The sequence below is a fragment of the Pelobates fuscus genome, chromosome 5 (assembly GCF_036172605.1).
Source record: "Pelobates fuscus isolate aPelFus1 chromosome 5, aPelFus1.pri, whole genome shotgun sequence".
In the NCBI taxonomy this organism is placed as follows: Eukaryota; Metazoa; Chordata; class Amphibia; order Anura; family Pelobatidae; genus Pelobates; species Pelobates fuscus.
The window spans coordinates 221,020,523-221,043,758 of NC_086321.1; the positions used below are offsets into that span (position 1 = coordinate 221,020,523).

The window sequence follows — 23,236 nt, forward strand, 5'->3', positions numbered from 1 at the left end:
TGACTAAACCCTGTACAATTTTTAATAAAGGAAACTCTGCTGCCTTTCTGGTTTATGCGCATTGACCAAGCTCACGTGGATATTATCATAAATGTCACAATATTTTGTTTGACATTCAACCCCAGTTTTTCTCTCCCTCCATTACTGCATTTATCAAAAACGAAATATTGATTTGTGATGGAAGATGTTGGGCTACATCTTTGAAATTTTTTAAAGTTCGTCTTCTTTATGTAATCTCCAGTTTTAATTCACGATGACAGGAACATTCAGAGAATCAGTTGGCTACAAATTTTGGCCAGTGAAACAAATCAATACTTTTTTGCAACTCTGTTATCCTGCTTTGTGAAAATCTGGTATTGGGGATTTCACTGCATAATAGAAGGATCTATGTTTTTGATTTACTTGCCCTAAAACATAATTCCATGTTTTATATCTACTGGTAATTGCACCAGAACATGAAATCACTGGAGTGAGCATCCTCCGAATCGAACCATTTTTGCCGTGCTGTCCCTATAGTCCACATAGACTACAGAATTGTATCCAGAGTTCTACATTTAGGGAAGAAAGAGTGACCTGTGGCAACTCAAAGAGGCAATGTACAAATATAATGTAGTAGCATGGCTTAAAACATCTCTTTATTTATCCAAAATTAAGGTTAAAAACAAATGCACCCAAATGTCCCCACCTACGTGGTCATGCTTACCGTGGTACATAATCATATGTTGTGATTGCACTTGCCACATTAGTAGTTGTACGCCTTGATGTTACTATTAATCTACATGTATGCTACAAAAATGTATGTGTTTGAGGCAAGCTACCTTTATTGTATTGTATTGTGATCATCTAATCTAACTGATTTTGATTTTCAGGGCAGTTTCAACATTTTGGATAGCAAATCCCAGGAACAACCTGATAAACAACGCTGCGGGTGGCTCTCAGGTATGGTGTACAACGTTCTTGTGACCTACTCATTCACTGCTTTTATTGATATACTAAGAAATGTCAAATACTGCAAACATGGGCGTCAGCAGGAATTTTTCCGGGGGGGGGGGGGGCATAATTGTAATGACATCTATGCTTGGCCCCTTTTTGACAGTGTCATGTAGGGGAGGGGCATAGTGATTATCACATAAAGCCAGGGTGAATAGCATTTTCACAACTATGGTGTCAGGAATACATGTTTGTATTCCTGACACTATAGTGTTCCTTTAAGCAAATTAAAGGAACATTCTGGTCACCATAACAACTTCATCTAAATGAAAATGCTATGATGCCAGGAAGCCCCTGGGTGCTCTTTCCTTTAAGGGGTTAAACCGCTCTCAAATGGTTTAACCCCAAAAGCTTCTTCCAGCTCCCTCAGTGGTAATCCTCATCTGAAACGGAGTGTCAGGAAGTGCAGATTGACGTCAGACATGGGTGCCGCTGATTGGCTAGAGTTGACAGTTGACGCTCTAAGCCAATCGCTAGTTCCCGGTTCATAACTTTTTTATGAATGGGGAGCTACTGATTGGCTTAGAGTGCCAGCTGACCGCTCTAGCCAATCAGCAACACCCCTACCCAGCGGCACTCTGTGCTTCCTGACACTCAGTAAATAAAAGTGAACACATTAACACTGATATTTTTTTTACCGGGGGAGATGAGAAGGTCCAGAGTTTCCCTGCCAGGCCCAGGTACCAAAGCCTTATGATGTGGTGTCCAGAATAAAGTGGAGGGTTCACTTCATTTGTCCTTCCTGCTCCAATCTCCTTTTCTTCTCCTTCATTTGACAGTCTTCTTTTTCTTCTGACACTGTCTTCTATATTTGGCTCCTTCTGCTCCTTTACCTTTCTGCTTCTTTCTGCTTATTTTGCGCCCTTTTGCTCCTTTCTCATTCTGATTCCTTTCTGCTCCTTGCAGACCCTTTCTGCTCCTTCTTCAACTTTACCTTTGTGCGCCTTCTGATTCTTTCTGCTCCTTTACCGTTGTGCTCCTTCTGTCCCTTCCTGCTCCTTGCTGCCCCTGCTCCTTGCTGACTCTTCATTTAGCTCCCCCCCACCCCTCATGCCTTACTTGCCTAATCTATAGGCTGCCCCCCATGACTCACTTGCCTAATCTATAGGCTGCCCCCCCCCATGCCTCACTTGCCTAATCTTTAGGCTGCCCCCCCCATGCCTCACTTGCCTTACTTCCCTAATATATAGGCTGTCCCCCCCAATGCCTTACTCCCCTAATATATAGGCTGCCCCCCCATCCCTCACTCCCCTAATATATAGGCTGCCACACCCCCCCATCCCTGACTCCCATAATATATAGGCTGCCCCCCATCCCTCACTCCCATAATATATAGGCTGCCCCCCATCCCTCACTCCCCTAATATATAGGCTGCCCCCCTCATCTCTCACTCCCCTAATATATAGGCTGCTCCCCCCATCCCTCACTCCCCTAATATAAAGGCTGCCCCCCCATCCCTTACTCCCCTAATCTATAGGCTGCCCCCCCCATCCCTCACTCCCCTAATCTATAGACTATTTTAACCCCCCCCCATTCCTCACTTACCTGATCTGTAGGCTGTCTCTGTTGCCTGCATGTGTTGCTCCCCTGCGGTTTCAGTCAGGCAGAGAGAAGCAGGCATAGATGCAGCTTCCTGTCCCTCTCCATACACAGTGCCACCTACTGGCCGGCGCCAGTATTGCAGTTCATTTTAAATCTCACACGAAAAATAGCAGAACAAGCTGAAAAATCCGGGGGGAAGGGGGGGGGGGGGGGGGGCCTTGCACCCCCCTCCCCCCCCCCCCCCCCCCCCCCTGCGGATGCCCATGACTGCAAATATATGGTATTTGCCCATGGTGTAATATATTGTGGTTCCCCTAAAATTTGTTTAGCGTCTCTATCTGTCCACATTTTGTGTCGAGACAACAATGAAATCATACTCCTGCCCTGTACTGGGGCATTGGGTATGATCTCTGCTACTTCACCAAGCGTTGTTAGATCTAATTGATTCTATATTATAATTTATTGCCTGGCCTTTGTATATTTGCAGAAGAAATAGTTTGTCATTGAAAGGATGCTCTATAGCATATTTTATTTCCCCCTTTCTTATATAATACACTATAATCTGTAAGCCTCTGTGTAAGGATTACATTCTTTATAGCTGTCTGATTAGTTCCGGATGTGATCACATGAATAAGGCATTACTTATATATCTATATTTGTAGCATGTGCTTGATCACGAACATTGTGCTGGTCAGCGTAGTAGGGATGTTTATTACATGGACAGGCATAAAGACTTTATTGTTTCCATATATTGAGGATAATTATTGTTCATTAAATAGTTTTCTGAATTGCAATCTGTTCAATTACATTTTAACAACTTAAAGTGCATATCCACTATATAATACAAGCTTTTAGTATATACACTGTAGCGATCATTCCTAACCACACACGCTTATTAATAAATGCATTCGTTATTTTTTTATTTGTATTTTTTTTTTTTATTTAAGATACAAAACCATGAAAATAATTGATTTTGGGAGGAAAATAACTCTAGATTTTTCTATAAAATAAAATATTTAAATAATGCAGAACTGCAAAATAAAAAATCTCTTGCAAAAGATATAGATATAAACATACAAATTGTCATACACACACTCTTTCAGAATACACACATACACATTTCCAGACATACATACATAATGTCATGCACACACACATAGTTACATATGCAGGTAAACAATGTTGTAAACACATACAGAGAATCTCATGGTCAGACACACAGACCACACACAAAGACGTACACCTACACACAGGGCCGGCCTTAGGGGTGTGCGAGCTGTGCGGCTGCACAGGGCGCCAAGCAGCAGGGGGCGCCCTATGGCCGACACAGCTCGCACACTCCCTGCCCTCTACCAGGGCTTAGCAGAGAGAGACTGTAGGAGGTGGAGCCAAGTGGCTGGCAGGGGTGGAGCCAAGCGGACGGCGGGGCGGAGCTAACCAAGGCCCGAATCTGCTGCCTGGTAAGTGAGACCATAGTGCCTCTGCTGCCTCTATAGTACCCCTGTTCCCATCTATCCCTAAAAGTGCCCCCTCTACCCCTATAGTGCCCCTGCTCTCCCTATAGTACCCCTATTCCCCATCTATCCCTATAGTGCCCCCCTCTACCCCTTTAGTGCCCCTGCTCCCCCTATAGTACCCCTGTTCCCCATCTATCCCTATAGTGCCCCCCTCTACCCCTATAGTACCCCTGTTCCCCATCTATCCCTATAGTGCCCCTGCTGGCCCATCTACCCCTATAGTGCCCCTGCTGGCCCATCTACCCCTATAGTGCACCTGCTCCCCATCTACCCCTATAGTGCCTCAACTGCCGACAGACACACACATTCTCACTGACACACAGTCTCACAGATACTGACAGACACTCACAAACATACACATTCTCTTGCACATACTTACAAATTAATGTTATTTATATTGTTTTTTTTTAAAATTATTTATTATTTTAAGTCCACTCAACCTCCCTACCTTTGGGGGAACATGCTCCTTATCTATCCCTATAGTGCCCATGCTCCCCCTATATTGCCATTGTTCCCTGTCTACCCTAGTGCCACTGCTCCCCTTATATACTGCTATAGTGCATTGCTCCCCCATTTACCCCAGTGCACGCGCTCCCCCCATATACTGCCATAGTGCCCCTGCTCCCCATCTACCCCAGTGCCCCTGCTCCCCCTATCTACTGCTATAGTGAACAAAAAATCACACACGGTCAATACAAACACATATCAGACACAGTCACTACACCCATTACAAATATGGCACACAACGAACACATCACACAATCACGTCTGACACACACATGATAAATGTAGCTGTCTTCCGAGTTCCGGCCAGTCAGAACGTTGCCGCAGATTACCACAGGAAAGCTCTGATACTGTAAGTGCCTGAGCTCATGAGACAGTTGCTGATGGACTGCACCCAGTGAAGGCACCGACCAGATTCCCAGCAAACTGGATCACCAGAGATAAGCATGCCCCCCCCTCCATGCAAGGTAATGACAGGGAAGAGGGGATAAATATTTGTTAATTGTTAAATTTTCATTTAATAAATCCCCTATACACATGGATTGGGAGCTGTTGAGATTTTTCGCACAGGGCGCCTGAAGGCCTAAGGCCGGCCCTGCCTACACAGCATCATACAGACACACAGTTGCACATATACACACGTGTGCTTTTGACTGTGTGTACATATGCAACTGTGTGTCTGTTTGACAGATATATAAACTTGCACACATAATTGGATACACAAAGAGCCAGGAACACCCGCCCCCCTCCCCAGACATATACATCCATACACAATAAATACACATATGTGGTAATTTTTTGTATTGTCAAACTGACATACAGACACACACACGGATACTCACATATACAGATCACTAATCTCTTTCCTCCACAATAACAAGGAACATCCCCTGCCCCCTACCCTTTACTCCCCTCAGGTAGTCCTGCCTTAGAGGCCATGTATTCTAGCTTGCTTACAGCTTGTGTGGCGGCACTGGATAAGAGACTGGGGACACACTGCCACTCCTCTGATTCTTAGCTGCCAGTTAGAACAGCGCCAAGGTAATACAGGCAGGAAGGGATATCAATAATACCACATCCTCCAGCACTGCTCCCTGCGAGAGTTGTTTGTAGGCTCCCATATAATAAAGGGCCCATTATGCCAATGCCATCCATATTACAATGTACAGCTATTTTGGGCCCCTATGCTACACTGCCTGTACCCCCGTGATGGTGGCCCTCTATGTATATTTATAATAATAATAATAATACACACAAAGGATTTCTGTGGGATAAATGTGACTTAAATTTTTTTATTTTTTATTTTTACAGGACACTGGAATATGGTATGTGTTTCACAAGATGTCAACTGGAGAATCGCATGGGCTCTATCAAGATACCAAATCTGAGCTAACACCACTGGGCATTTTTTACAACAACAGAGCACATTCTAATTTCAAGGTAATACATCTTTATCTTGTGTTGCTGACTATAAGCTCTCCATAAGGTATAATGTGAAGACCCGTTATAAAATCCCTGAATTATCTCCTATTATGGATCACATGACACAAGTGTTTATAGAAGAAATGTGAGTACCTTTCACATATCTCAAATATGTATTTTATAAAGTCTGCCACCTTCGGGCTATGTTTTTGTTTAATTCCGGTCTCTAAAAGAAGTGCCACATGTATATTTTAAACATTTGTGTGAATCCTATGTTGTATAGGAGAGCATGAAATGTAAAGTTAAAATTAATGGATTGTCATGAAAGAAGAAATTAAAGGAGCGTAGACATACAGTATAAAAAAAAACCTATAAAATCAGTGAGATTTTAAAAAAAAATTTGGGAGAACCCTTACTTTTTTTTTTTTCTAGGCTGGGCTGTTCATTGACAAAGGTGTGAAAACTACAAATGCAAGTGCTGAAGATCCAAGAGAGTATTTATGCTTGAACAATAATGCAAGGTGTGCACACATATTTTTTTATTTTTTATCTGATTCCCATTTCAACATAGGTCTCTTTTCATGACTGGTGGGTTACATGGTCACCTGTGGAGATTTAGAACGGAGATTATTTTCATTGAATGTATGGTAGAGAAAGAGCTGACTCTCCAGGCTCTGCATTAGATAATTAAATACACACGCACTCACACTGGGGTTATATTCAAACACCAGCAGTGGGTTACGGAAAACACCAAGAACTCTTTACCCAGAGAACAAAAGAACTTGGTGGTAACTACCCGTTCATGTAATTAGAAACTAGAACCCAAAGTTCTAGTTTTTAAGTTTGTGCACAGTTGCGTTTTATTGTAATTCCCGCTCTTTGGTTAACAAATACATATTCTAAACATTTATAGTGTACACCAGGGGTAGTCAACCTTTTAGTACCTACCACCCACTTTTGTATCTTTGTTGATGGTAACATTTCCTTACCGTCCACCGGTGGCGCAGTAACTAATTTTCTATTTTTTTTTTATTTTTTTTATGTGTGTCTGCGAGCTGCTGTGCGTGTGAGGGGGCAGTCTGTATTATCTCCCCTGCCAGCCTGTGATGGCATGTTCACTTTAGCCTGCAGCTCCTCTGGCTGCAGGCTGAATCTCACAGAGCCTCCCAGGTCCTTTCCTCTCTCTCCTGGAACTAAGTTCCAGCGGACTGGTGAGGGAGATCATTGATCTCTTCACCAGCCCGAGAGGGCTTACAGCAAGGCTGGCTCTGCATGGGCCGGCAGGGGAGATGAAAGGATCTCCCCTGCTGGCCTTGGTCCACAGCCATCGAAGCCCAGTGGGCGTTTTCTGCAGAACCTACCACCACCCACCTGAAATACCAAACCAGGTAGGGGCCAGGTTGACTACCCCTGGTGTACAGTCACAACAGATGTCATGCTGGGGCTTCTACAAAGTCTCCAAATTAGAAAATTGTCACTAAATGTTCACACAAACAAAATGAATCAAACTTGTAAATTTATTCCCTTCCTTCTTGTTTTTTGGGGTCTTTAACCCCTTAAGGACACATGACATGTCATGATTCCCTTTTTTTCTAGAAGTTTGGTCCTTAAGGGGTTAAAAACTTTATTCCTCACAAATTGCGACCCTAGAGCAAACCCACAAGCAAAATCAGGACGAGGATATATTCCTCCGACTGACGACGCTTCGGAAACAGAGGAGGGACATACTAGCCCAGGACCTCCTGCGTACCATTAGGAAATCAGCTAGGTTCTTTTTTGAACACTCTGATAAGAGCGGGAGATTGCTGGCCCGCCAACTCCGAGACCGGAGGAGGGCGAGCCACATCCATAAAATTAGACCCAAGGACGGGACGGAAACCCGTCTACCCGCCGGGATTCAGCGAGCGTTTGTAGACTACTACACAGAACTGTACAATATACCCCAAACCACATCAGACGCTGCCCGAGCACTACGCTCCCGACAGATCACTGAGTTCCTAGAACGCAACATCGATAAAAAATTGACCGCGGAAATGCGAGAAGACCTGGAACGACCCCTGTCGGCGGAAGAGCTGGCGGCGGCCCTTAAACTTTCCAAAGCCCACAAAGCCCCGGGCCCAGACGGCCTTCCCCTACAGTATCTACGCACGTTTAAAGATGTTTTGCTACCACACCTTTTACTTGGCCTCAACTCCATACTGGAGGGGGGCCGTTTACCCACTGACACCTTAGCAGCCATAGTTACCGTGATACCTAAAGAAGGGAAAGACCCGGCGAACTGGGCGAGCTACCGCCCTATCTCATTACTGAATGCAGACCTGAAGCTGTTTGCGAAAGCCATAACCCTGAGAATCGCGAGCCACCTCCCATACCTCATACACCCGGATCAGGTCGGATTCATCCCAGGCAGGGAAGGGAGAGACAATACGATTAAGGCCCTGAACATTCTCCACATAGCGCGGTCGCAGCGCAGGGAACTCCTACTATTGTCGACAGATGCTGAAAAGGCCTTCGATCGGGTGGACTGGTCGTACCTGGAGAGCACCCTTTCGCACATGGGCTTCGGCCCCAACATGCTGTCCTGGATGCTCTCCCTGTACACTAGTCCCACGGCACGGATCCGAATCAATGGAGCACTGTCCGCCCCTTTTCAAATCAGGAACGGCACTCGGCAAGGATGTCTGCTCTCCCCCCTCCTGTTTGCCCTCTCCCTGGAACCATTCCTGGGGGCGGTCAGACGGAACGGGGGAATATCCGGCTTCTCCCATGGTCGCCACGAATACAGAGTGGCAGCATACGCTGACGATATGCTGTTTTTCCTCACTCAGCCACTGATATCACTGCCGAACCTCCTCACAGCATTTCAGGAGTTCGGAACACTCTCCAACTTAAAACTCAATACAGATAAGTCAGAGGCCCTCTACCTCCCCCCCCACGCGGCCCCCCACCCCACCTATACTCCCAATACCGCTTCAAATGGTGTGACACCAAACTGAAATATTTGGGAATCTGGCTGCCCAAAGACACATCCCAATTATACCTACACAATTATCAACCATTGCTACACTCCCTGATGGTGGACATCAAGAAATGGTCCCCATACTATATCTCCTGGTTTGGACGCATTAATGCGATCAAGATGAACGTGTTGCCCAGGATACTATACCTTTTCCAAACAGTACCGATCACCGTGCCCAAAGCCTTTTTTAGCTCCCTATCGACTGCTGTTCGACAATTCGTTTGGAAATCCCGCCAGACCCGGATTAAAAAATCCACGCTAGAACTCCCAAAGCGGAAAGGAGGCACAGGTCTGCCCTCCATTGAGACCTACTACCGCGCCACACACTTACATAGGCTGGCAGACTGGCACGTACAATACCCCACAAAGCAATGGGTAACCCTCGAGCTAGATCAAGCGGACAGGAAAATTCCCTCCAGACTGTGGCTACACACCGCCACACACTCTGACTTACGCACCGGTAACCCCCTAATTGACGCCTCGATCAGGGTATGGACAGCCGTACGCTACAGACTTAGGCTCACTACCTCCCCTAGCCCATTAACCCCCATCACCTATAACCCAGACTTGGCAGACGCACTGACACAACGAGATTTAGCTGGTCTCCAGCAGGCTGACTGGATGTACCTGCACCAATGGTGTAACACGAGGGGACTTAAACCGCTCACGGAGATATGCCCAGACAGACCTCCGACGTTACTTGAACGGTTCAGATACCACCAAATACACACCTACTATCACTCTCTACCTGGCCGAGGGCACCTACTCAGACCCCTCACCAACTTTGAACTCTTATGCACACACAGACTACAGGTACACAGAGGTATCTCCACCATATATGCCTGGCTCATGGCCCAGGCCAATGGGGATGTGGAACTCAAGTTCAGGAGGCACTGGGAGACAGATTCAGGGGAAACACTCACCCCACAGGACTGGGACAAGATATACACTCTCACCCATAAATGCTCCATCAGCTCGAAGTATCAAGAGCTAAATTACAAAATCTTGACCCGCTGGTATAGAACCCCAGACATACTACACTCCATGGACAACAACACACCAGACACATGTTGGAGATGCGGCACACACAGAGGCACATTCATCCACATATGGTGGGAATGTCCCGACATCAACACTTACTGGGAGAGAATCAGGGTAGAGATCAACAAAATTACAGGGACAGGGATGCGCTTAGACCCCCTAACGATGCTGCTACACCATACCCCCGTTCCCATAAAGACCTATAAGAAGTCCTTAACTTTACCATTGCTTAATGCGGCTAAGGCCCTTCTCCCCGCAATGTGGAAGCAGAGGGGGGCGCCAACCCTCCAGCAATGGATAACGAAGGTAGAGGAAATCCACGCGATGGAGTCCCTCACGGCGGACCTTTATGGCAGACAGGAACAGTGTGCATTGACCTGGTATCCCTGGGAGGTGTATCTGGCCAATGGAACCACCAATTCGCGTGGAATATCCCAAGGGCCATAGGGAACAACCAAGAGCAAAGCTAATCTTGACAGACACCCTCCCCTCCACCCCCCCCCATCCCTCACCCCTTTCCCGGACTGGACGACAGACATATCCCCTACGACTGACTCGGACAGACCCTTGGGAGAGACTCACTGACAAATAAACACGAGACGTAAGACTTGAGGGGCCATGTAGGGCACGGTGGACGTAAGACCTGAGGTCACCTGTACAACGCAAATCTCCTGACTACCAACCCAGACTCCAGACCGGCTCGAGTCCCATGCTGACGCTAGGGTATGAAAGGCAAACATACCCCCAGCCTAATCCTCACTCATGTCAAAAATTGAACGTAAAAACGTTAGCTTACAGGGCCCTTGCCTACTCAACCTTGAGGTTAACATGGGGCGGAAATATGGGCACACATGAGTACCTCTTACCCCAGAAGTGTTCCCTGATAGGGCGGCTCAGCGATGAGCCCGGTAATATTCTGTTCCAAGGGCAAACTGATGATGTAGAAAAACTAGCTGGCATCAGAGGTAAATGGGGGGATAAAGCACGACAAACTAAGATTACTCATAGTAGTATAAACCCACACTAATGTGACTCAGAGCCGTCTTAATGTAGAAAACAAATGGTAGAAGTCACGGATTGAGACCTGGTGATACCACTCAGGTGGAGAGATTCACTCAGAACACCACCTCCGCTGCACTACACACCTCACAGTCTATACGAATTGTTGAAACCGTTTGAATTATTATGTATATTTTGCCAACTGATCTGACGAACATTTAGTATGTAACCGTTTATTGATTGTGAGTTGCAAATTACAACTGTACATATGTTTACTGACGTCACTGTTCTGTACCTTGCTACTTACCATATGTGTAAAAAACTATTTGAAAAAATAAAGATTGTCTAAAAAAAAAAAAAAAAAAACTTTATTCAATCTATAGTTAACACCCACCCCTCATTTCCATCCGTCTAGCAAATATTTGTGTTCCACAGTTTTTGTAACAACACTTCAACTTTTTCTAACTACCATTTTCCTTTTAAAGATTTCGTCCTCATGTGGATGCTGATCCTAAGAAGCCACGTGTAGCTGCCTTAATTGACCGTCTAATTTCCTTTAAAAATAATGATCATGGTGCTTGGGTGCGTGGAGGAGATATTATTATACAGAACTCTGGGTATGTATACGTAGAAATACCAAATATTTATTTAAAGACCAGCTAAAAAATATAGCAACTATTCAGATACAAAGAAAAATATTGTGTGTGTGTGTGTGTATATGTGTATGTGTGTGTGTGTATATATATGTCAATTTTTTTCAATTAACAAATTACATTTTATATACATACACAAAATGTATGAGTTTTAATATATATACATATATATATGTATATATATGTATATATATTAAAACTCATACATTTTGTGTATGTATATAAAATGTAATTTGTTAATTGAAAAAAATTGAATGTACAAACATTCATATTTGAGATCTGCTTATCCTCCTTTTAAACACCCCATTCTGCGGATCATCATTAGCTTTCACTATTGGTTTACCATGAGAGTGGTTTGGTTGAATCAGCCTCAAACTCAGACAGCTGAATGCACGCCCTCTACTGTCATACAAATTACTAGAACAAACTAAACACATTTTCTAAAATAAAAGGAACAACATTGTGGAAGTCTTCTCCACGACTAATTTGGGCAACACTGTTAAAGCAATCTGAAAAAAATGAATTTATGCAAGACAAGTAGGAGGACCTGAGCAATAGGTCTCAACACAAGATTCCTATTGTGGCCTCCAATCTCCTACAATAGTTATTCCCAGACACATGGACAACTGAGCTCTGAATGGACAGGGAATGCTGGGCATGCTGTCAATTGTCTTCTAAAACACCGTTTCCAGATAAAGGAAACATGGATTGCAGATGCAAGAGAAACTGCTCCTTTAACTAATGGACTGCAGCTTGGCAGCTTGCCTTTTACAGGGCTTCATTCCATTTACTCTCATCTGCTTATTAAAATACATCTGTTTTACCCGAGAAGCCATAAAGAATGTCAAATTTACAGATTATTCTGATGCTGTGAAGTTTGTATCCTGCTGGGCCTAACGTTTACAAGGACAGCCATCATCCAACAGGAAAAAAGCAAGTGATTTCACACTAGTGCTCACAGCACCAACATCTCACCTTGCTGGTGTCTGACTACATTAAGTGACATCATGAGGTTGGAAGATAAGAGATCCACTCATGTTCCATGTGACCTGTTCATCTCCATGCATACAGCACTGCTCTGGCGAGACTGCCTCAGTTCACCTTCATTCCACTCCAAACAGATCATGTTCCTACTCAGAACATGTTAGAGTGGAAATATGAGTCTAACATAGTTTATCATTGACTATATCAGAGTTGCAGCACTTTTCAAAATCACTTACTGATACCAATATTTTGCAGTCTGGATTTCAGTTGGCTACATTTTGGAGTTTAGTGAATAACTCCGCCTGTGTATTATCTGTTGATGCTTTCTTTATTGATGCCTCGTGTTGCAATGATTTTCAAGTCTGGCTTTAGTGTATTTACCTTTCTAAATCTCTGACATTTGCTAGTACTTCATACTTCAGGGGTTGCACCCCTCCCTCTCTCCCACCCTCACCCCCCCATATCAGAATCTCATTAACTGTTTTTTATTTATTATTTTATACAAAAAGAATTTAAAACAAAATTGCGCAAGTTGTTATTGTTTTTGTACTATTTAATCACATTCTGCATGTAGCTTTAAATGGACACTGAAACTAAACCTAAAGAAAATATGTCGGTGCTGTGTCGGTGATCATGTGAGTGCTCTGTATGTGTTATATGCGAGAGGTGCTGTTGTTAAAGCGTTACTGTTACTGCACTGGTAGTTTTACTACAACTTGATGCCTTGTTCGCTATAATGCTTCGTGCACAGAAATGTTGTACAACTACACATTCACTCGGTTATTCCTTCAGTAGTTCTATCCGATTTGCACTGGAGGTTTTGGACTAATTTACATGCCATGCCCAGCAGTGCAGGTAAACAAAAAAATCACTGGTTTCTAGCAAAACATTTTCATTTGTCATTTGGTTGTGCAAATATCTCACATATACCAGCTCTGCTTTAATGTGGGCACTGTTATATGGGTATACTTCTAGCATCATGGAGCATTTTGGGTGCCCTGTGATGTGACTCACAAATTGTTGGTCTCGCCTAGGCTAATTCCTCAAGAGCTGCTTTAAACCAAATTATTCTTATTTTATGGTTATGTCATCAGAAGTCTTTTAATTACACACTTAAGTAATACTGGAGCAGTTGCTGAATGGACCCTTATATTGACCTTTTGCAAGGTCATATTTGAAGACTTTGGCTAGAAGTTAAAAAAAAATAATCAAACCTTTTATCTATATTCTTAACGTTAAAATAGAATTGAACCATTTTATTGCCAAAGATGCTTAATTGTGCTCTTGGAACAATGAACAGGCTTTTCTCCTTTTCTTTGTAAATAGTGATATTGTTGAAACTTTGTCTATTAGCCGTTTTTAGATGTGCACATGCATTGGGATGTTATCAAAGATTTCCAATTTTATTTTTGGACAGGTTTTCTGATAATGGAATTGGATTGACTTTTGCCAGGTTAGTAAACTTTTAATATTTATGTTGCACTTGCATATTCCCTTTTTCTTTAATTATGCTTTGAATTTGGCATCAATGCACACTCTCATTAAACTGTATGTAGATCCATTGTCTCTAGATCCAAATGTATTCACCGCAGCTTTAAAATGTTTCTCCAAATTAACAACCTGTTAATTTTAATAGTACCCATCATTGCTTTCTTTTCTGGAACTTGGTACCTCTAAGGAAGAATGCTAAGTGACAGTGTGAAAGTATGTTGCACACTGAAACCTACCTACAGGGTTATACACAAAAGTAGGAATTGTCTGGATTTCAAAGGCATTTTTAAAATTTTAAGTCTTAGTAGACAAAATCTGATAAATTCTCTAAACAAGCTATGTTTTCACTATTTGAAAGCAAGTTTTAATTGAGAGACTGACCGTTTTTAGTTTCTTTCTGGAGGCACTCACAGCACTAATCTCGACTATAGTCGACTATATCATTTCTTAAAAATGTAAAGCATATAAATAATTTTAAAGGGACACTCCACTGTCAAAATATAATAGAAATAAAAATCACAGTTTGGTAGATATACCCCAAATAAAAATATACATGTATTAATTTAATTATGCATTTTTTCATTGGAGTTATATCTAAAAACAGCATGCAAATACTGCAGATCTCTTGTCTGCTGCCTTTACAAACCCTCCCCTTCTAACCGCACCCAGACTTTCTGTGGCTGTCCAATCACAGACTTCCCAATGCAGCTCAATGAGAAGGCAGGTGGGCAAGGAATGTGCTTTATGCTATTGCTGCCTCCTGAGTTTGGTGCAAATAAGCTAACCAAACCAGGAAGTAACAGGACCTGTTGTCTTCTTGAAAAGCCAAGGGGTTGTAACCAGTATAATTTATGAAGGTGTAAATTTCTATTGAAATCTGCACTATTTCCAAAATGGAAACAAAATAGGACACTCTTCAGCAAGCTAAAGTGCTTTATGGGTTCCCTTTATTTGTAGATTTTGGTTAAATTATTACAATATGTTTGATTTGTTTAATGATACAATAATTGTGTATATGTGTTTAAAATCCTTTTTAAACTTTTTTTTTTTTGTATGTGATCTGACATAAAATACATTGTAAAGCGGATTGGTTTTAAATTGTAACTTGTTTATTCCAAGCATCATAACCACTATAGTCTGCTGTAGTGGTTATGATTTGAGGAGTACCCTTGCCCAGATCCCCTGAAATAGGGCAAACCATTTAGCAAGGATTTGCCCTCTTAAAAGGTTGACACTGCACTTCTCTCTGCACTAGTAATGCACTTCTGGCGTCTGCAGAGCTGCAGAGGCTGGAAGCCAATTCAGTCGCCATTCACAGGCTGAGAGTGTCAGCTGGCTGCTCTCAGCAAGTGAATAGCATACTGTCCATGAACATTTGCTCAGAATTGACATTAGCCAGCATGCATGATTGGCGATAGGAGGAGGAGGAGGAGAGAGGGCAAAAGTGAGGAGACCCGTGCGAGACAGCTATTTAGACTTATAGTGTGAGTAATACACATTTTGTATTTCTGACACTGTAATGTTCCTTTAAATTTGAAATTCACTTTAAATTCTCACTTTATTTTTTTCCTAGCGAAGTTAAATAGTAGTTGCAACATGCAAGTGCACAATTATAGCTTTGGGCAAATTGTAATAAAAGTTACATTTAATTGTCATAACATTACGGCTTTTAATTAACCACAAGACAGTCGCTTCTCTTTCTTAGTTTCCCTCCGCCTGTTGTATGTGTATTTTGTGCCCAAATTTGAAATAAATGTTGAATAAACCATTTTAATGAAAACACTGCATTATTACAAAGTACAGGCAGCAGTGGTAACTTTTCCTTTTTCCGTAGTGATGGAAGTTTCCCTAAAGATGAAGGCTCCAGTCAGGAAGTGTCAGAATCTCTGTTTATTGGTGAAAGCAGAAATTATGGCTTTTTGGGAGGCCAAAACAAATACTGGGGAACTGGAGGAGTGGATAACAAAACACGCACTCTTCCTAGAAACAGGTACATTTTACATTATAGGAAAAAGAGGCGCAATGATGTGTTAGAGGAATACGTGGCTCTTCTTCTTCTTCTTTTTTTTTTTTATATTTGCGGAAAAATTTACATCTCTGTCATAACAAATTATGTTTAAGAAGATTAAATCAGTAGGACTAGACTTTGGGTTTCTTCTCCTTAACCCCTTAAGGACCAAACTTCTGGAATAAAAGGGAATCATGACATGTCACACGTCATGTGTCCTTAAGGGGTTAAATACATTTTCCTTATTGGATGTGGAATTGTGTATATAACTTATAGAAATCCTTCTTATGGGTTAAAACATGATGCTATTATGTTAGCTCCAAGTTAAAGTAGTTATGTAACCTAATAAGAATACACGTTCTCTCCTTCATGTTGATTTATATAATTAAATGCATGTATTCATGATCATCTAAAGGAGAAAAAAAATCTCATTGATCAACTTAGGTACAGAAAAATGATTTGGGGTATAAAGTCCATATATGCCGATATGTACACACATTGTACAAAACAGAGTACTGTATACCTTAGAACTCACCAAAGTATACTTGAGTACCTTGCAGGGTAACACCTAACTAATTCAATGCATTATTCTCTTCTCTGAAAATAGTTGATAAATCAGGCTTTGAGGATTCATTTATATTTTAATACCACATATGCAGTTTAGCTTTTTTTTTAGCCTCTGTCTTAGTAGTACACTGTATACATTGTTACTTATCTTCAGGAATTTAGTTGTCAAAAATGTATAACATTGATCCTTTCTATAAATGTGGTTTTGTGCCTTTTTGTTATGCATGCCTCTTATGATCCATTAGTTGTGGTGAAAACTATAAATAGCTGTATTAAAGACACTGGGTCTGACCATAATGACTGTATTTTGTCAGTGCTGGATGACCCTATTTTCTTTTACTGGCTGTCTCTAATTGTACAGATGTGACTTTCCTCAATATGGGATCTCCATGAGAGGTGAAGTGATTAGAGTACCGTGGTATTCCAGAATTTTGTCAAACACAATCAATCAAGGCAATATGAGTTTTACCCATATCCTCCTAGGATAGAACAATTGTAATCTGTAGTTGTTATAGTGTTTTGGACTATAACATTATTGGAGTCAATTACTTTCTATTCTGTAAAAAGAACCTCTATACCAGCATATTAGGAAGCATGATCATATAGTGCAGTGTTTTCCAAACCAGTCCTTATGCAACCTATACCAGTCCAGGATTTAGAGATTACCAAGTTGTCTAAGGTGTGTGTGTTTTTCTTTTCTTTTCTTTTTTTTTTTTTCAATTCTAGCGAGTACTAGGACCTATTTTTTTTTTTTTTTTAATTCATTTCAGGGTTTGCGTAAAAATAAAACATTTTGCCCACGGTACTACAGGAGTAGTCTCATCTATCTGCCTGCCATGAAAGCTACTAATCCTGACCCACAAACCCATTTTAAGTAGAAATATTGAAGCCCCTGCTTACAGCACTGAAACTAATGTCACAACCTCTGCCACCCTCCCCCATATCGTCCCTCCCTCTGCTCCACCAAGTAGTGTAAACTGCCTATATGATGTGTGCAAACACTGGCTAGGCGTGTGTGCAATTCAATCCCTGCAATTCAGTTTCTGTTTTCTTTTAACTTAATGCTAGAAGTAAAGGCAACTAGGAAGTTTTATTTTTTTATTTTGTGTGAGTGCTTCTGCAAGTGCTGGACTAGTCTTGAACATACATACATATAGATGACTGGAATACCATTATATCAACTTGGGTTCTCAATAATGTTTAACAGGATAATAAAAGATGCTCTTTGATGCATGTGTTTGGTTATAATTAACAATTTTGTATGTAACCTGCTTTTACTGCCCATGATTATGGATTTAATTTTTTTTAATGAATCTTTTGTGGCTTCCCAACAGAACATTTCCAATCAGAGGATTTCAGATTTACGATGGACCAATCCGTCTTACAAAATGCACTTTTAGAAATTTTATGCCAACACCTGACCGGTTTACCAGTGCCATTGGTTTTCTGATGAAAAATAACTGGCAACTAACCCCAAGGAACAATATATCTTTCCTTAAATTTGGAGCGAATGTAAGTATAAATGACCAAATAACCACAGATAATGATTATATACCCACTGCCTATAGTGTATAGCCATATATATGCCTTTATGGTAAATATATGGCTAAACACTTTAGCAAGTTCCACATTCTGATTCTCCCAGCTCTCTAGGATAAATAGAATTTACTAATGTAATTCTTGTGCTTAGCTTCCTATTAGTTATTGAATCCACAACTCATGGCTATTCATTAGTTTTGGAATTGAAGTAATTGCTCATTTTGTTCCATTATAATTGAGCTGCAAACAAATAGGGGTGAATAATTTGTCCCCTTTGGATATCTTGGTCAGTATCCAGTTTAATAAATAACCTTGCTAGAGTTCAACAATTGTGTTCACTTATCTACTACATTAACTATATGATCACTATAGGTACCATACACGTGCCATTTTCAAGTAGCTTGACCAAAAATTGTGATTCCAAGAGGAATCAGTCTCCCACTGATCGATTTCAAATGCGGAGGTTTAATTTCCACTTAAACAATATCAATTACATCCTAGGTATAGAGTAAGCCTGCTTAATTTATTTTTGTTTTGTTTTTTTAAATTTTTTATGACATTATATTGACTGTGGCACATACAGCATATCATACAAACTAATTTTTAACACACACACACAACAGTACAGAATGGCAGCACTATAGAAGGGCTGCGTAAGCACTAGTGTATAGCATTTCTTTTAAAGTACGTGGGTGGGCCTGGTTAATTAGAATATGACGTCGCACTGGACAAAGGTTTTTTTTTTTTTGGTGATGGGACAAGGAACTTTTATTTCAAGAGAAATGACAGTTCCACTTTATTGATCGGGCTTATTTAAATCAGGTATTAAAATAATTGTAAGGAGATAGAACTGTTGGTTAAGAACCTTATAGGGTGTTACTTGGGTATATATAATACTACCCTAGCAGGATATAGTTAGGTAATTTAGTAAATATATGAAAAATGTTATGAATTATATGGAAAAATATGTATGTGATAAACACAATATAAATCCAGTACTGAATTACCCAACAAAGTAAGCGGGCAGACTAAACCAGCTCATTGATCCTATACTGTGTTTGCACATTAAATTTAATAAGATATATGTTCATTGAAATGAAACAATAGACCATATTTATGTAATCCATGCACTCCAAGATATGACCAGTTACCTAATTTCCTTGCAATCGGCAAATTAGAAGCTCATGGGATGTACCTTAAGACAGTAATTGATGTCATTGATAGAGGATGTGACTCTCTTACATCTCTGCTGTGTGAGAAACTAGTGTGGCGAACATAACCTTGCCACGGGCTCCTGGAGGAGCCTGCTTGCCAGTCTCCTGCCTCAGAACTATGGGCCTTGCAAGATACACTGTAAAAGGCTCTATTCGTGTGATTTGGGATTAGCTTGTTCGGGAACTGAACAACCGCACAAACCAGAGACCACCCGTGTGCTTGTTAAGCCCAATTGACACCTTGTAATGAGTTCCACTGCAGTGTTCGAATTGTTCGTCTGGATAATTTAATTATATGTTTGCTTCTCAGATACGTATCTCTCAGGCAGAAAGGATCATGGGAGAGATTTCCCTATATTCTTGTATTGGAAACCAGGGGCTTTTGCATAAAAGGCTGTGTGTGGCCTCCAATAAAGCAGACGACTTCCAGCATTAAGCCTTGGCTCATGTATGGGGGGGGAAAGGGGAGGGTGGAACAGCTATACTGGTATATTACTTGCTTTTTTACTGGCTATACAGCGATACTTTCTTGGAGGAGAGGTCCTTCCACTGGGAGCTGGATCCAGGTGTTTGGTCCAAGGTGGGAAGGGTTGGCGAGACCCTAGTCAAGCTGTGGTGGCTAAGGGGGCTACTGTAGTTATGGTGTCAGGTGCAGTGCTTATGGTACTCGATGAACACTGGGAAGCCTGATAGGTGGAGGAGGTACCCAGTCGGGGGTGCCAGGCGGTCCGCCACAACTGTTTTGCAAAGAATACTTGCAGGGTTATTCACTAAACTAAGAAATTACAAGGGGATTTTCAGTTTTGAAAAAGGAATTAAACCAACCCATATATTGAGTATGTCAAATCTTTCCCTTTTTTAAACTACAATATTTCATTTACGATACTCCTAAGAAACAATTAAAATCACTGAGGGTAAAACAATACACTAAATGGTTAAGAAATGCCTGTAGGCGTCATGATAACCCATTTCAGTCATGCATTTGCCTTCAAGGCAGCACTTAGGGCTGATGCTTTTCTTGTGGCTATGAATAAAGCATTATATCTTTGTTCTAGATTCCAAAAGTCATTAAATGCTCTACAAAATCACTTACTAAGATATCTAAACGCGTTTAACACGAATCCTTTGTTTTATTTTTTTGTAACTCTATCGATAGGTGATTTAATGTCGAAGATGTATATAATATCTATTTGTCGATACATTTTAAAATGTACTTGAAACATTCCATCCATAAATATTTATATATTATTTTTTTTAAGTTCAGTGTAGGACTTAAGTGTTCATCTTTTATTCTCTGAATTTATTCATCACTAGGACCTGCAAGTGCTCTCTTAATTTACAGTAGTAATTGCATTTACTGTTATACACCAATGTGGTCTCCTCAGTCAGTGGTTAAATGCTTAGCTATATTTGTATGGTTGCATATTTCTTTTTTTTAAATCCCTGTCTAGTATATATAACCCAATTGATAACATGTATGCTTTTAATTGTGCATTAGTTCATTTGGGGTGTTTGTGTGTGTGTGTGTGTGTGTGTATATATATATATATAATCTCTAACTATCTCAGCTTGCACAGCCTGCTGAAGTCTGGTTTGCAAACCCTCCCTTTCTAACCCCACCCAGACTTTATGTGGCTGTCCAATCACAAACTGCCCAGTGCAGCTCAATGAAAAGTCTTTGCAAGGCAGGTGCACTGAGCTTTACTATTAGGAACTAACAGGACCTGTTGTCTCCTTGAAAACCAGGGGTGTAATAAGGCAAATTTTTATAAAATTAGCCTTATTTTTGCTGAGCTGTACCTCTTGTAGTGCTTTGCCTGACAAAGCATCACAGGAGTTTTCGTTCTGAAATTGACACCTATGGGTATCTTTTGGCATCTCTTGGGAAATGCTGAAACCCTGGACAGTTCTGTCCATTGAGAACTGATTTGGGGACCTGGCTTAAGTCCTATTTTCTGTGTAAACCGTTTAGTCTCAATAATGAAGTGTATTTTTTATTTTTATTTTTTTTACTGGCCTTATTTTTTTGAGTACAAACAAACCCATTATGTAATGTGCCTCTTTGGTTTCAAACAAACGGTGAATAAATGAAAGGTTTCCCCTCTCCTTCTCCAGGTTTCCCTGAAAGCTTTCTTCGGTCAGCCAGGTCCATGGTTTGAAGATGGTGATCTTGATGGCGATAAAAACTCAATTTTCCATGACGTGGATGGTTCTGTATCTGGCTATAATGATACTTACATTGCTAGGGTGGACAATTACCTGATTAGACACCCAGACTGCATTAATATGACAGAATGGAATGGAGTGATCTGCAGTGGCAGATATGCACAGGTTAGATTTCTTAAGTTGCATGCTGGGATGATGGGCAAGTTTCAGCCTGTGGGAGTTATGCATATGAAATCTCTATAGAGATAATGCATTTAAAATATCAAATTAGAATAAATTAATCCCCTTTAAATTTGTTTCTCTGACGTCTAAGCATCTACTATAAACCCCTGCCTAGCAAGGGCTTAAAATTCATTTAGTTTAGCACTTGAGTTTCATTCATCAGGTATTATGAATGGAACCCTTGTCTAAGCACGTATCTGTTTCATTCATAGTCTTGTACATGAAGCTATAGCTCTGATTTCAACCCTTTCAGTTACTTGCTTTAATCCAGCGCAGGGCTCCCTCGGTGCTCGTGACCTCTCCTCCCACTCCTACGTCTGCTCCCGAGTGGAGCGGAATGTGCATTCACACAGTCCATAGGAAAGCATTTATCGCAGAAGCACCTCTAGCGGCTGTCAGGAAGACAGCCACTAGAGGTTGAATTAAACCTGCAATGTAATCATAGCAGTTTCTCTGAAACTTACAACTGAAGGGGTTAAAACCTGGGAGACCTGGCTCCCAGACCACTTCATTGAGCTGAAGTGGTCTGGGTGACTAGTGTCCCTTTTAACATTTATAAATGATCTTGCAATAGTCATTGAAAGCCATGTTTTAGTGTTTGCAGATGACGCAAAACTTTGTAAAGTAATAAAATGTGAGCAGGATATTGCTTTGTTGCAGAGGGATTTAGATAGATTGGGGGATTGGGCACTAAAATGGCAGATTAAATTTAATGTAGAGAAATGCAAAGTTTTGCCCTTTGGGGTAAAAATACACAAGCAACTTACCCCCTTAATGGTAGTGAATTAGGGATAACCACACACAAGAAGGATTTGGGAATTGTTATAGACAACAAAGTAGGCAACAATATGAAATGTCAATCTGCAGTTGCTAAGGCCAGTAAGGTTATGTCATGTATAAATAGGGGCATAAATTCTCGGGACAAAAATATAATTTTGCCTCTTTATAAACCCCTGGTAAGACCACACCTTGCATACACTTTGCAATTTTGGGCACCTGTTCTAAAGAAGGAAATCATGGCACTAGAAAAAGTGCAGAGACGAGCTACAAAATTGATAAATGGAATGGAGCATTTTAGTTACGAAAAAAGGTTAAAAAATTTAAATTTCGTTCGTTTGGAAAAATTGTGCCTCATAGGGGATATAACATTATACAAATATATTCAGGGCTATACACAGGACACGAAGTCACAAATTTAGGCTGGAAGAAAGGAGATTTCATCTAAGGCAAAGGACATTTCTTTTTTACAGTAAGAGCAATAAGGATATGGAATTCTCTGCCTGAAGAGGTGGTTTTATCAGAGTCCATACAGATGTTTAAACAGCAATTGGATAAATACTTGCAAAAACATAACATAC

General features: G+C 41.2%; 1 protein-coding gene across 1 annotated transcript in view; it reads left to right on the plus strand.

The window, feature by feature from the left end:
* Positions 1 to 23,236, plus strand: part of CEMIP2 (cell migration inducing hyaluronidase 2) — a 113,212-nt gene that overhangs the window by 68,522 nt on the left and 21,454 nt on the right. The window contains exons 10-17 of the mRNA XM_063455042.1: positions 870 to 939; positions 5,865 to 5,993; positions 6,408 to 6,496; positions 11,520 to 11,651; positions 14,089 to 14,124; positions 15,997 to 16,152; positions 18,072 to 18,249; positions 21,606 to 21,821. Coding sequence (XP_063311112.1) covers positions 870 to 939; positions 5,865 to 5,993; positions 6,408 to 6,496; positions 11,520 to 11,651; positions 14,089 to 14,124; positions 15,997 to 16,152; positions 18,072 to 18,249; positions 21,606 to 21,821 — 1,006 coding nt within the window. The remainder of the gene's footprint in view (positions 1 to 869; positions 940 to 5,864; positions 5,994 to 6,407; positions 6,497 to 11,519; positions 11,652 to 14,088; positions 14,125 to 15,996; positions 16,153 to 18,071; positions 18,250 to 21,605; positions 21,822 to 23,236) is intronic.